This window comes from Staurois parvus, unplaced genomic scaffold (assembly GCF_062004578.1).
Source record: "Staurois parvus isolate SC_StPar_1 unplaced genomic scaffold, SC_StPar_1.0 ptg000136l, whole genome shotgun sequence".
Lineage (NCBI taxonomy): Eukaryota > Metazoa > Chordata > Amphibia > Anura > Ranidae > Staurois > Staurois parvus.
In genome coordinates this window covers 12,614,948-12,630,978 of record NW_028317932.1, presented here as the reverse complement: position 1 = coordinate 12,630,978, position 16,031 = coordinate 12,614,948, and the positions used below count along the sequence as shown (strand labels likewise).

General features: G+C 40.3%; 1 protein-coding gene across 1 annotated transcript in view; it reads left to right on the top strand.

Moving 5' to 3' along the window:
- The first annotated feature begins 214 nt into the window (after positions 1–214).
- Positions 215–16,031, top strand: part of LOC149465957 (ferroportin-like) — a 48,246-nt gene continuing 32,429 nt past the window's right edge. Inside the window, exons 1-3 of the mRNA XM_089673190.1 lie at positions 215–311; positions 7,039–7,106; positions 14,745–14,904. Of these exons, the coding sequence (XP_089529316.1) occupies positions 215–311; positions 7,039–7,106; positions 14,745–14,904 (325 nt within the window). The remainder of the gene's footprint in view (positions 312–7,038; positions 7,107–14,744; positions 14,905–16,031) is intronic.

Sequence of the window (16,031 nt, the reverse complement as noted above, 5' to 3'; positions counted from 1 at the left end):
CAGAGCAAAGACATGAGGTCAAAAATATGTTTCGAATGGATTTTGTTTGCTTTTTTTATTTGAATGCTCATAAAGGGTTGATATTGTTATTCTAATAAATCCATAATGCACATATAATTTCCTAAACCTAAATACATTTTCTCAGCTGTTTCTGTTCACTGTTCTTTGATCTGCATGGATTGAATTGGTGTTTACTTTTATATAGTGATCTGCAATGCTGGAAGAATTAGAAGAAATAGAGGGTCCGGGAAATGAAAGGACACAAGAGCAGCTCTCTACCACCCAAGCTAAAGACGAGAAGAAAATACTTGGTAAATATTGAATGTAAACTGTTTTAGCATTTCTAGACTGTAAATACCTTTTTGCCTGAAACAGTGGAGTAATTAATAAGCATTACTCATAAGAATTGTTTATGACATTGTACAGGTTATCAACAATGGGTTACACAATGTGCAATGCTGTAGTGAAGCATGGGCAGTTATAGGGGGCTACCATTGGGTGGAAAAAAACATGTTTTAAACAGGAAGAAAATTGGATTTTTAAGCAATGTATACATTGTAAATATGTCTCTTAAACTGGCCATAGATGGATTGAAATTCAACCTGTTCAGATGGAAATTTCAATCCACGTGTGGCCGTGGTTGTTATATCAACTTTTGTCAAACAGGCTTGTTGGAAAATTTTTCTTGATCAATGTATTCGTACATCATTATACAGAAATCAAACTGCAAACATACCTCTTCCCTCATATATCGTATAAAAAAAAAAAACACAGAAAAAAACAAATGGGACTTTACTGGTACAGAAAATGGACAACCTTATATTGTTGTATAAAAACATGTTTATTGAAACATATCTTCCAAAAAACACTATTTTGGCTAACTAGCGGTTAGCCATGAGGTTGTCCGTTTTCTGTACCAGTAAAGTCCCATTTGTTTTTTCTGTGGTTTTTTTATACAATGTATTCTTATAGTGGAGAGTCCTGCTCAGGATACAATTCCCCAATGTGGAGGATTCCTCTATCCATCTCGATTATGTGTAGAAGTACAATGCAATGTAAGGGTTGAGAGATGTTGGTCAGCCTGTTATCTGTCAACACATTATAAATGGGATCCAAATGAACAAACTAAACCAGCGCTCAAATCTTCATGCAGACTAGGATAACTGAAACTGTCATTCGTAGAGGTGCAGCCCTTAAAGATCGGGAAATCTTGATACTGGTGAACAAAAGCAAAATAGGGCGCACTCTCTTCGTGCATTAATGTAGGAAACCAATAATTTATTATGAAGCATAAAAATACATACTCACAAACCAAAGTGTGATAAAAACAGACAAGAAGAGTCCATAAACTCCCAGAGCTCTGATGAAGGGAGTTTGTCTCCCAAAACGCGTTAGACTAAATCACTAAGGGTCTACTGTCACTTTGCTTTTGTTCACATTATAAATGGAATTTCAACTCCTTAATGGAGGAAAAGAATGGTAAGGGGGTCATGAAGGAAAAGAGAAACTGCCACATCTCAAGAGAAAGTCAGAAAAGAAAAGAAGTGGGGGTGATGGGGAGAGGGAGGGTAGCAGTGCAGTCCACTCCGGGCATAAATAGACTCAAGTAGTCTAAATGCTTAGAAGATCTTGATTAAGTCCCTATAGAATGTAGGAATGTACAGAATATTTTTTAGAGTTTGTAGCTATAACGTCCCTGTATAGAAGTGAGTTTAAGCCTATGGACTTGGGCTCGGTGGACCATCTGTCTTCAAAATTTATTAGCATTAATGGGGATGTGATTCAGTCCTGTATAAGGAAATCAAGGAAGTGCGTGCTCTGGGTATAATGTAGGAACTCTGAGATGGGGGTCTTCCAGATCTTTCATAAATTCTCAATATGTCTGAACCCCTGAGTGCTAAACAATTGGTGAACATATTTAATATTCCTAGAAGGTCAGTGTTTAAAGGTAGCAGTTTCCGCATAAGCTAGTACACATAAATGACAGTGTGATAAATTAAATAAGTGGAAAGGGGCGGGGGAGTAATGCAAGGTAGGATCGGAGAGCTTGTGATATGATGAGGAGAGCCAATTTAAATGATAGATAGTGACCTGAGAAGTTTCTATAATATTGAGGTAAGCCCAGAGGGGAATGTCCATTGCGTGTAGTGTGGAGACTATTTGTGCTTCCAAAGGGTAACTTCTGGGTCTAAAAATCTGTATGTACAATATGTGATATTTATGTCAAAATATGGCTGACGAACCTAGACCTCTTGGATCCTCATTAAAAAGTTATGATTTTGTGTTGTTCTATTTGTAAGATATATCTTGGGATAATGATTGTGAGGACCCATGGGTAGTAAACCAATTTGGAAAGATAAGTCATCTCCATTTCATAAATCTTACTGATCCACAATATGAAGAGGCTTTATCATTTCTCTAAATATTGTGATAGTTCTATGAAGAGAGGGGTTAGTTAGCCCCTAAAGTGTAATATAAGTCAAGGGATAGTCTTGAAATGTGAATGTTTAGTTTGTATATAAAGTAGGATATGAGAGTCTAACAATATATGGGGCTTTGGCTTTAGCCTTATATTTTTGTAAGCTGGATATTTCCCCAAATGCAGACAACATTGACCACCAGACACAGCGGATTGCAGCTCCCAGTACCCAGCCGCTTTGAGCAGCCTGGGGATCATGCGATCTCTATGCAATCACATGATCAGAATGTCAACAAAGCTGTTATGAATTAATTTCATTCATAACAGTTGTAATTCCTACAGTGGTGTTGTGATTGGCCCACAGCTATCCCATGGTACCTGGGCCAATCCTAGCACTCTGTACCATGTGATAGCTGTGGGCCAATCACAGCTGTTATGAATGTAACCCATTCATGACAGTTCACAACATTGCTGTTACAGTGATCATCACTGTAACAGCAATCAAAGTTTAAAAAAAATATCTGATCACCCCCCACAGTAGTACAGTGTCAGTAGTACAGTAGCACTATGGTGACACTGAACTACTCTGATGGAAGTATGTATAAAATGGTAACAAAAAACAATGCTAAAAAATTTAATAAAACATTAGTATTTTTCTAACATGCTGTCACCAGTCAATATCCACTGCCACACCAGTCCAAAAATTGTGACAAAATATTACAACTTAAAAAAAAACCTCATAATGCCTATCACTAAATACCCCAGACTGTCTACTTTCCAAAAAGGGGTCATGGGGGGGGGGGGGGGGGTATGTGTACTGTCCAGGCATTTTAAGGGCCTCAACAAATAAGATAGGCAGTCAGTACATCAGGATTGACCAGTTTTCAGATATACTGTATATACCGTAGATTGTAGACGCTGTAACTTTCACATGAACCAATTAATATCTTTATCACTTATTGGGATTTTTTTTTTTACCAAAGATGTGTAACAGAATACATTTAGGCCTACATTTATAAAGACATTTGATTTTATTCGTTATGTTAAAAAAAATTTGAAATATTATTTTATTGTTTTTGATATTTTTTTTTTCAAAATGTTGTTGTTCATATGAACAATATAAGTATAACAATTAAAAACCCAGTGGTTACCAAATACCATCAAAAGAAAGCTCTATTTGTGTGAAAACATTATATAAATTTCATTTGCGTACAGTATTGCATGACTGCGCAATTACCAGTTTAATTAATTTAAATCAGTGCTGAATAGCAAAAAAATGGTCTGGTCATGAAGGGGGAAAAAACCTTCTGAAGGTCAAGTAGTTAAAAAAGTTCTTGTTTTTTAACCACTTCAGCTCCGGAAGATTTACCCCTTCTCACTGACCAGGCTATTTTTTGTGATATGTTGCTGTGGTATTTTAACTGACAATTGCGCAGTCATGCAATGCTGTACCCAAATGACATTTATGTCCTTTTATACACACAAATAGTTTCTTTTGGTGGTATTTGATCACCTCTGCTGTATTTTCATTTTGTGTTATAAGCAAAAAAAGACCAACAATTTTGAAAAAACCCACACAATTTTGAAAAAAAACTATATATTAAATTTTATACTATAAAATACATCCTCGTAAAATCAAATTTCTTCATAAATGTTGGTCAAAATGTATTCTGCTACATATTTTTGGTAAAAAATCCCAATAAGCGCATATTGATTAGTTTGTACAAAAGTTGTAGCATCTACAAACTATGGGACATATACTAGAATTTAAAACTTTTTTCTTCTATACTAGTAATGGCAGCGATCAGCAACTTATAGCGGGACTCCGATATTGCGGTGGACATTTTTACACTAACTGACAATTTGTGGGAACCAGTGACAGTAACACTGTGATCAGTGCTAAAAATATACACTGATCACTGTACTAATGACACTGGTTTGGAAGGGGTTATCGTCTAGGGTGATCAAAGGGTTAAATGTGTGCCTTGCTATGTGTTTGGTGTACACTAAGTGGTGCTGGTACAGGGGGAAGTGATGGACTGTGTTCCCAGCTCTGCTCTGACACACGATCGGTCACTCCCCACTGTCAGAAAAAATTACAACTTCAAAAAAACTCACCATGCGCCATTTTTCTGCCGTTAATCCCTCTTGTTACTGTATTGTGCCAAATTCATGAATCATTTGGGAAACTTTAGGTTCTGACAGCGACTCGTGCACCAAATTCAGGTAGATCTATAATGCACCACTTTTACATTGTGTCGCATTGAATGCACCACTTCTGCATTGTGTCGCATTGATTGCACCATTTCTACATTGTGTCGCATTGAACGGACCATTTCTACATTGTGTCGCATTGATTGCACCATTTCTACATTGTGTCGCATTGATTGCACCATTTCTACATTGTGTCGCATTGATTGCGTCATTTCTACATTGTGTCGCATTGAACGCGCCATTTCTACATTGTGTCGCTTTGAACACGCCATTTCTACATTGTGTCGCATTGATTGCACAATTTCTACATTGCGTCGCATTGATTGCTCCATTTCTACATTGCGTCGCATTGATTGCACCATTTCTACATTGCGTCGCATTGATTGCACCATTTCTACATTGTGTCGCATTGAATGCACCAAATTCAAAAGTGGATATACTGTAATTAAGGCCAACTCTCTTTTGGCGTACAGAGCAGGGGCAGACTGACAACTCATGGGGCCCCCAGGCAATAGGGGATCATGGGTCCCCTGTGTCCTTGCCCAAACTCAAAAAAGCCTATGAAAAAAATACCAGGGGCATCTCATGGGGCCCCCTACTGGCCCCGGGCCCTCGGGCAGTTTCCAAATGGTCAGACCGCTACTGGTACAGAGAGAAAAACTGGCTCAGACAGATTTTGCAAAAATGTCTCGCGTGTACTCTAAAAGTGGTTCATCATGAGCCAAATCCAAAAACATCTTTTAGCCCCGGTTCACATATATGCGGCTGTGAGGGCCGCGTTTTGAGTGGGCACGAGAGACCAATGGAATGGACTCTCATGCCCCGTGACACACAGGGAAGAAGTCCCTGCACTTCTTCCAAAAACGCAGCCCGCACGGGAAAACATTTGTTTTTGCCAGTGCGGGTGGCATGCCATTAGAACTAATGGCACCCGCCCGCGGGTCTACATTCCTCTGTGTGGGTGGTGCGGCTGCACGGATTTTCGTGCGGGTCCACAGCGGCACCACCCGCACAGATGTGAACCTAGCCTTAGACAGGTACATAAATTTGGCCTGTTCGTTATCACTTTTAGAATGTATAAGAGACTCTTGCAGAATCTGTCTGCGCCAGTTTTTATGAATTCCAAGGATTGTGTTCAATGTGGTTTCTTCTTGCAGCAGTCAGATCCTGGTCTGGGCTGAATATTTTTGTGTCCCTAACGTGAACAGCAATGGACTCATACTTCTCTGCCATAGCTGCCAGTCCACTCTCTGCTTACTCTCATATAAGTATGATATATTTAATTGTTAAATTGTTACTAAACCCACAACAGTAAAATTAGTCTGTATATGCAGTAAAGCATGCTTGTTATACTCATTGTGGAACCTAAGGGGTTAATCCTCTGCATTGTGTAAAAACGCTGTTTGATCTTGACTTCTCTGATCTTCCCCTTCTTCCAGTGTCCCCCTCTTATCTCCTGATAAGACATATCATGTGAAGACACTCTGCACATGCTCAGTTTGGTGTGTATTGCTAGAGAGTTTTTTTTTCTTTTCTTGGGAGAGTGCATGTGATCAGCACAGGGCCAATCAACACTCTCCAGACAAAGAGTCAGGGGTTCTGCATCCTCCTAGAGCAGAGGTCTCCAAACTTTCTAAACAAAGGACCAGTTTACTGTCCTTCAGAATTTAGGAGGGCCAGACTGTGGCCAGTAGGAGTAGAAAAGGTTTTGACAAATATGGGAAAAAACATGACACCATCTTTGGTATCATTGAGAGGAACTGTACCCCATTGTTGGTGTCAGTGGGAGGAATTGTGTCCCATTGTTGGTGTCATTGGGAAAAATTGTGTCCCCTCATTGGGAGGAACTGTGTCCCTTAATTGGTGTCATTGCACCCCATTGTTGGTGTCATTGGGAGAAATTGTGTCCCATCATTGGTGTCATTGGGAGGAACTGTGCCCCTAATTGGTGTCATTGGGCCCTATTGTTGGTGTCATTGGGAGAAATTGTGTCCTATCTTTGGTGTCATTGGGAGGAATTGTGCCCCTTCTTTGGCCTCAGTGGGGGAAATTATGCACCATTGTTGGTATCAGTGGATGAATAGTGCCCCAAGGGTCAAATAAAAGCAAGCAAAGGGCCACATCTGGCTCCTGGGCCGTAGTTTGGAGACCACTGTCCTAGAGCTTTAACCAGTGCTTGGCTGAACACTGATAGAAGTCACAAGACTGCTCTAACTGATGATGAGAAAAGGTATTTAGCAGTTTATATTTATTAAAATAATTGCATTTCCATGTTGTGTGTACTGTTGGAGATCGGATATAGTGAATGCACGGTCCTGGGTTTAGTATCACTTTAAATAATGCTATGTTATCTTACTGGACATCTTGCAGTTGTCTTTATATCTGTTTTTGATTTTTTTTGCCAGGTCCAGCGGTAAACTATCTGATGGGGCCAAGGTTTCTTGTCTATGTAAGCTGTGCATTGTCAATATGGGTAAGGTTACTTTTTTGGGGTAGGCTCAATATTAACAAGTTGTTAAACAGTAATATGAGCATTACAGTCCAATAATAAAAGAGTACAAAAACAGAAGTGTTTGCCAAAACTATTACTAATGAAAAGATTTAGATATCATTTGTTTTTTTAAATAAGAGGTACTTTGCAAATAAAAATTCTATTTTAATCTATCCCTGTATGTGTTGCTTTGAAAGATATACAGGTTCTAGTTCGCACAATATTTTTTAATGGCTCTACAATAAAAATAAAAACTAAATTTTAATATACATGGTTGCAGCATGCTACTACAGGGTTGAAGGGGTTAAAGCAGGTGGTAAGGAGGCAATACAAGGCCTCCTTACCGCTTGTCAAATGCTCTCTGAAAAGTAGTCCAAATGCTGATTGCTCTTCAGAGATCAAAGTGTGAGCAAACTCTTCATTAATTTTTTAAATATTTTTTAATTGTAGCCAGGTGCCAACTATATCATTATGGCATTCAGGGACATTTACAGATGAGACTATGATTACGTCTCCCCCCCCCCCCCCAGTACTGGGACTGCTACATCACTTCCTGTTAGCAGAGTGGATTCAGTTCTTCTGACAGCAGAGGATCTTGGGACCTGTAGTCCTATACCCACTGCAGACTGTATTCCTGAATGCTGACTGAACTACAACTAGCAGAGAGAAGGTGAATGAGAAAGATGCTGAGAAAGCAGATATGTTTTACAACAAGGGACTTTCTCTCGGTATGGGTTTCAGAGCTGAACACAGGGGGACTGCTGTTCTCCTCCAGAGACAGATTGCTGACCTACTGCTGCGGGACTCTGCACATCAGTTCACCACAGCGGTGATGCCGATCACCACACTAGGATAACATCAGCTTCTCTGCACATCCCTGCAAACAGCCAAGAGCCTGGGCAAGAACTCTTGTTTCTAAGAGACTGTGCTATCCATGGGACCAATGAGGGTGTGGATGCCCAACCTCTTTCTGTCATTACTCTAGATCGGGGGTCTCCAAACTTTTTAAACAAATGGACTGTTTACTGTCCTTCAGACTTTAGAGGGTCCACACTGTGGCCTTCGGGAGTAGAAAATGTTGCAGCATCAGTTGGAGTAAACAATATCCCATTGTCGGTGTCATTGGGAGGAATTGTGCCCCATCATTGGTGTCAGTGGTAGGAATAGTGCCCTATCATTGGTCTCATTGGTAGGAATAGTGTCCCATCACTGGTGTGATTGGGAGGAATTGTGCCCCATTGTTGATGTCATTGGGTGGAATAGTGCCCCATCATTGGTGTCATTGGGAGGAATAGTGCCCCATCATTGGTAGGAATAGTGTCCCATCACTGGTGTGATTGGGAGAAATTGTGCCACATCATTGATGTCATTGGGAGGAATTGTGCCCCATCATTGGTGTCAGTGGTAGGAATAGTGCTCTATCATTGCTCTTATTGGTAGGAATAGTGTCCCATCACTGATGTGATTGGGAGGAATTGTGCCCCATCATTGGTGTCATTGGGAGGAATAGTGCCCCATCATTGGTAAGAATAGTGTCCCATCACTGGTGTGATTGGAAGGAATTGTGCCCCATCGTTGGTGTCCTGGAGAGGAACTGTGCCCCATCATAATAGTCATTTGGTATCATTGTTGGTGTCCTGGAGAGGAACTGTGCCCCATCATTGTATCATTCGGAGGAATTGTGCCCCATCATTAGTGCCATTGGGCCCCATTGTTGGTGTTATTGGGAGGAACTGTGCCCTATTGTTGGTGTCATTGGAAGGAACCATGCACCATTGTTGGTGTTGGTGAATGAAATAGTGCCCCAAGGGCCAGATAAAGGCAAGCAAAGGGCCGCAGTTTGGAGACCACTGTTCTAGAGACACTGAATGCAGACACCTTTACACCTCAGTTTCCAGGAGACCTTTTTGGCTTTGAATAGTGCCACAGCTTACCTGTTTACCTTCATTGAATTACCAGCATTCACTAATGCTTATGGAACCCACCTTTGCTAGCAGAAGACACAGATATCACCGTATCAGGAACTTTAAACTCAAGTTGTCATCTCTAGTTAAAGGGATCTTTTCTCTTCTTAGGCCATTGTTATTCAGCTTAGGGTACCTATATCTGTTTACGCCAGAGTATAGATTTACATAGTTCTCTGTATGCCCGTTTTGGCATTGGTGGCATGGAGGTGATAAATCAACAAGCCTTTTCTTCCCCCTCTTGCTGCTGGTGTTGCGATTAAATAGTTGAAACTTAATACTCATGTCTGTATAACCAGTTAAATGTTGCTAATTGATTATTCCTATTTTACCAGTGTTCTGCTTTCATGTGTTTACTGGGGTTGTGTATCCTAAACCCATTTTTCCTGTAGTCTACTCTATTGAACAAGTCTCATATAGAGGTGTTACTTAACCTCCTCGGCGGTATGATTCTTTCCGATTTTTTGTGCTGAAAGCGGTACCATTTTTTTGCATGGAAATATGTAGTTTTTTATTGTAGGCTGTAATTTTAAGGAATAACTCACTGAAATCTGTACGAACAAGAGTCTAGTAAACATCCCGGATATGATAAAACTTGAAACATGAAATCATAAATTATAATTTAATAAATAATCATAAAAAATAATAATATAATAATAATAAATTTAATTCAATAATATAATCAAACCAAAAACACTGAAATTTTAAATACAGCGCCAAGTTCGCACATCGCTGAGCAAAGTCGCAAAATCGTTTTCAGCGTCTGATGACGAATTTCCCCACGAATCATTATCACTCAATTCTGCAAGTGGTTCTGATTTGCTATCGCTGTTCTCTAGCTGGTCTAAAACCGCTTTTGACGTAAAGGGACGCTTTTTGGACGCCATGGACTTTTCTAAGTTTCCAGGCAGAAAGAATGCAGGCAGGGCACAGGACAAAGCAGTAGGGACAAAATATATGTGAAATGCATTGAAATAGCAATGACAGCAAAAATGACATTTTTTAAAAATTTCAAATTTGCCGCCGGTTCCGGCGCCCGTACGTCCCGACGTCGCAGGGACCGGAACACGGAAGCCGGATGCTGGCATCGGCCGGAGGAGATGACGGGGGACGCTGCAGGGGACACATCACGGGAGCGAAGGACAAGGTAAGAAGTCGCAAACTGTCTGCAGAGTCAATAGCTAAAGACCTCCAAACTTTATGTGGCCTTCATTATAGCACAACAACAGTGCATAGAGAGCTTCATGGAATGGGTTTCCATGGCCGAGCAGCTGCATCCAAGCCTTACATCACCAAGTGCAATGCAAAGCATCGGATGCAGTGGTGTAAAGCACACTGCCACTGGACTCTACAGCAGTGGAGACATGTTCTCTGGAGTACCGATTCATGCTTCTTTGTCTGGCAATCCAATGGATGTGTCTGGGTTTGGTCGTTGCCAAGGGAACAGTACTTGCCTGACTGCATTGTGCCAAGTGTAAAGTTTGGTGGAGGGGGGATTATGGTGTGGGGTTGTTTTTCAGGGGTTGGGTTTGGCCCCTTAAGTTCCAGTGAAGGGAACTCCTAAAGCATCAGCATACCAAGACATTTTGGACAATTTAATACTCCCATCTTTGTGGGAACAGTTTGGTGATGGCCCCTTCCTGTTCCAACATGACTGCACACCAGTACACAAAGCAAGGTCCATAAAGACATGGATGAGCGAGTTTGGGGTGGAGGAACTTGACTGGTCTGCACAGAGTCCTGACCTCAACCCGATAGAACACCTTTGAGATGAATTAGAGCAGAGACTACGAGCCAGGCCTTCTCGTCTGACATCAGTGCCTGACCTCACAAATGTACTTCTGGAAGAATGGTCAAAGATTCCCATAGACACACTCCTAAACCTTGTGGACAGCCTTCCCAGAATCTGTTATAGCTGCAAAGGGTGGGTCAACTCAATATTGAACCCTATGGACTAAAACTGGGATGCCATTAAAGTTCATAGGCTTGTAAAGGCAGGTGTCCCAATACTTTTGGCAATATTTTGTGTATGTGTATGTATGTATATGTATATATATATATATATATTTAAGTATGTGATGTAACATCAAGCATAATACAGCAAGAGTGTTACACCGTTAGTTCCAATCTATATTTAAAATAATATGTGCATTTACCTAGATACAGCAAGCACTGCTTAGTCATATAGCAGCTGATATTCATGAATACATGGGTTACTAGATACAGATGATACAGAGGTTACTACTCAGAGTAAAGTACCGGTAATGATGGAGAGAGAACAGAGCCAAACCTCGGTGAAAAGAGAGAGAAGAAAAAAACAATATTTTGGGGGTGAAAGAACCCCTTTTCTCTTGAGCAGGAGGTTCTTTAGAAAGGGAGTTCTTTCACCCTTTTCTACAATTTTTCTTTCAAACTGTTGTACTAGAGTGTTTTTACAAATCCTGAACACAGCTTTATTGCAAAAGCATTTATCTGCATGTGGTGTGCTTGCTCTAAGGTATTGACAAATGGGAAACACCTGCTACAAAGAAAACCATGCTCCATCTCAAAAAGTGCATTATAAAGGTAAAAAATATGAGAAATCTCATGGCACAGTACATCAATACAAGAAGATAGTTTTAAATCCGTAATCTATGAAAAATATCTAAAAAAAAAAAAAAATACAGGGAAAAAAATGTACATATAAGTAAGACAATTAAAATACAATTAAAAAATACAGTTGTTGAATTAGCAGGTTGATACAGTTTGTAGGAGTTTAAGCACCCTTAAAATCTCTAATCGTTGGTTGAAAAATAATGCCAGTAATAGTGGTGTGCAAACCTTTGTTGTTAACTATTTGGCCATAATGTTGGTTACTTTACAGACTGTAGCATGGATAATTTATATTTTAGAAGTAGAATTTATAACATTTTGTTATATACAACAAATAAGTAATCACTGTTCAGTCATTTTCCAATATACACAGGTGAAACTCGAAAAATTAGAATATCGTGCAAAAGTTCATTTATTTCAGTAATGCAACTTAAAAGGTGAAACTAATATATGAGATAGACTCATTACATGCAAAGCAAGATAGTTCAAGCCGTGATTTGTCATAATTGTGATGATTATGGCTCACAGCTCATGAAAACCCCAAATCCACAATCTCAGAAAATTAGAATATTACATGCAGTCGATAAAACAAGGATTGTACATAGAACAATATCGGACCTCTGAAAAGTATAAGCATGCATATGTACTCAGTACTTGGTTTGGGCCCCTTTTGCAGCAATTACTGCCTCAATGGGGCTTGGCATGGAAGCTATCAGCCTGTGGCACTGCTGAGGTGTTATGGAAGACCAAATGGGGAAAGAACAAAAAGAGGGCGCACAGGCCTAGTGCATTACCATAAAAAATGTTTAATAAAAAATAAAGTAGGTGTTGTACTCACAAACGACAATATAGCCAAGGCACATCATAAAAGAACAGCTGGATCAACACCGCGCTGAGTAACAGTCCGCAATAGGGAGTTTAGACATCCAAAAGGCTGACGCGTTTCGAGGACTTGCCTCTTCCTCAGAGCCAACTGACCAAATGTCTGCTCCCTCTTTTATATGCTCACTACTAGTTAAACCAAAGGTCACATGGGCCATCCTGGACACTCCCCTGTGCAGGTGGAGGAGTCACAGGGGCATTCGACATAGTGTAAGTAAACACGAAAGGTCTATAAAATATATATATATATATATATATATATATATATGTGTGTATAAATAAAACCATTGAAACTAGTGACAATCATAAAATCATATGAACCATAAGAAGTGTGCACAGTGAAAAATGAATAAATAAATGGAAAGTTACACATATATAAAAAATAATAAAAATCCTTCCCTGGTGATGCACTGCACTGCTCGCCTTTAAATAAATGGATGGATGGATGAGCAACGCTACGAAGCTGCCTAATGTTTTGCTTGCCATAGACAACCATGGGACATGGATTTAATATAGAGAGTAGATCTGAAACCCAGCAGAGACACTTATTAATTCATAGAGATGCAGCCTACAGGGTGTGTGCCTCTCATTCTAGTATAGTCATATGATGAGACGTAGGCATGTGTGGCAATGTAGTGCACCATGGATGGATATGCAATACTATATACAAGAACAAAGGAGATAAATCACTAGTAAAACATAAATGTTGATATAAAACGTTACAAAAAACTTCTTAATATGGCTCACAAAGTTTAAATAAAATAAAATTAAATAAGTATTGTTACAATATAGTATAATATCTGGTAAAATTGGTATATGGAAGACCAGGATGCTTCAATAGCGGCCTTCAGCTCTTCTGCATTGTTCAGTCTCATGTCTCTCATCTTTCTCTTGGCAATGCCCCATAGATTCTCTATGGGGTTCAGGTCAGGCGAGTTTGCTGGCCAATCAAGCACAGTAATCCCACGGTCATTGAACCAGGTTTTGGTGCTTTTGGCAGTGTGGGCAGGTGCCAAGTCCTGCTGGAAAATGAAGTCAGCATCCCCATAAAGCTCGTCTGCAAAAGGAAGCAGGAAGTGCTCCAAAATCTCCTGGTAGACGGCTAGGGTGACCCTGGACTTAATGAAGCACAGTGGACCAACACCAGCAGAGGACATGGCTCCCCAAATCAACACAGACTGTGGAAACTTAACACTGGACTTCAAGCATCTTGCAGTGTGTGCCTCTCCATTCTTCCTCCATACTCTGGGTCCTTGGTTTCCAAATGAGATGCAAAAGTTGCTCTCATCAGAAAAGAGGACTTTGGACCACTGAGCAACAGACCAGGTCCGTTTTTCTTTAGCCCAGGTAAGATACTTCTAATGTTGTTTGTTGTTCAGGAGTAGCTTGACAAGAGGAATACAACATTTGAAGCCCATGTCCAGGATCCGTCTGTGTGTGGTGGCTCTTGATGCACTGACTCCAGCCTCAGTCCACTCCTTGTGAAAGTCCCCAACACTTTTGAATGGCCTTTTCCTGACAATCCTCTCCAGGCAGCGGTCATCCCTGCTGCTTGTGCAGCTTTTTCTTCCACACTTTTCCCTTCCACAAAACTTTCTATTAATGTGCTTTGATACAGCACTTTGGGAACATCCAACTTCTTTTGCAATTACCTTTTGAGGCTTTCCCTCCTTATGGAGGGTGTCAATGATAGTTTTCTGCACGACTGTCAGGTTAGCAGTCTTTCCCATGATTGGGATTCCTACTGAACCAGACTGAGAGACCATTTAAGGCTCAGGAACCCTTTTCAGGTGTTATGGCTTAATTAGCTGATTAGAGTGGGACACTTTGAGCCTAGAATATTGCACCTTTTCACAATATTCTAATTTTCTGAGTTTGTGGATTTGGGGTTTTCATGAGCTGTAAGCCATAATCATCACAATTATGACAAATCACGGCTTGAACTATCTTGCTTTGCATGTAATGAGTCTATCTCATATATTAGTTTCACCTTTTAAGTTGCAGTACTGAAATAAATGAACTTTTGCACGATATTCCAATTTTCCGAGTTTCACCTGTATTAGAAAATGCATTGCAGTGACGATTTTAATCACAGGCAGGAGTTGGAGTATGAATAGGATCTCAGCATCCTGGGAAGAGGTGTATGGAGTTACTAGTAACACTGTGTTTATTCTTCTATTAGGGGGATCGCATGTGGCACTTTGCCATCTCCGTGTTCCTCATTGAGTTGTATGGACATAACCTGCTGCTAACAGCTGTTTTTGGATTAGTGGTGGCTGGCTCTGTATTGATATTTGGGGCTTTGATTGGTGACTGGATTGACAGGAAACCAAGGAATAAAGGTAAGTTCTAGAGATATAAAAAATGTATTCTCCAAGAATTATTTCTTGCTTTGTGCATCGTTACAGGAACTTGGGGGTCATTGATTACTGTATATTACGTTCTGTAAAAAAGAGACTGAATTAAGAGAGTTTAACTGAATAGAGACACATGAAACAAAATGTTATTGTCTAACAGTGACCTAAAATACATTTGTAGCAGTCAAAGGGTTGGGCCACCTTCTCAGAAAAAGGTAAGTACAGCGATGATCAAGAGAGTGTACTTATCTCTGTGGCTGATGAACTGTCATTGCCCATGCAGCTGGCGTAGCAGTCCAGGAATTTGGAATCCCCACTGTTCTCCTTTTTTCTGCAGCGTTTCTGGGACAGATCAGAGCGATGTTCTGTTCCGACACTGACCAATCAGAATTACACTGATCTGTACCAGAAGATCTACAGAAAGAACAAGGAGAAGAGTGGGAATTCTAAATCCCAGAAACTCTGCAGATTCAGATTTAAAGGGTAACTCTGTAAGTCTAGAAGTAAAGGAGAACTCTGCGGATTAAGACTTAAAGGGAAATTTTGCAAGCTCAGATGTAAGAACTCTGTGAGTTCAGATGGAAAGGGGAACTCTGCGGATTCAGATTTAAAGGGGAACTCTGCGAGTCTAGATGTAAAGGGGAACTCTGTGGATCCAGATGTAACGTGAAACTCTGTATTCAGATGTAAAGGGGGAACTCTGTGGACTCTGATGTAAGGGGGCACTCTATTGATTACATTCATATGATTAAAAATGTTATTTTAATCACAAAATATATGTATAATGTATACTTAAAAAAAAAATGTGCAGTGCGCCTCTAAACTGTCCAGGTTTTGCTTGAAGGAAAGGTGGTAACGCCACCCAAGACAGCAGGGCCTGCTGCAGAATATGTGAAAAGATCCTACTGCAGGACCAGAATAAAGGGTCCTAAGATGGGAGTAAAGGATCAGTGGGAAGGGACCTGGACTCGGAGGGAAGGGCCCCAGGACCAAAAGTCAGGGGGGACTTCATGGTTTCTTGCACTAGCGCACTGAAGGTTTTAGTTACGCCTCTGATATGATGTACTGCAGTCTTTTGTATCAGAGCAAAACTATAACAATGGTGTTTAAGA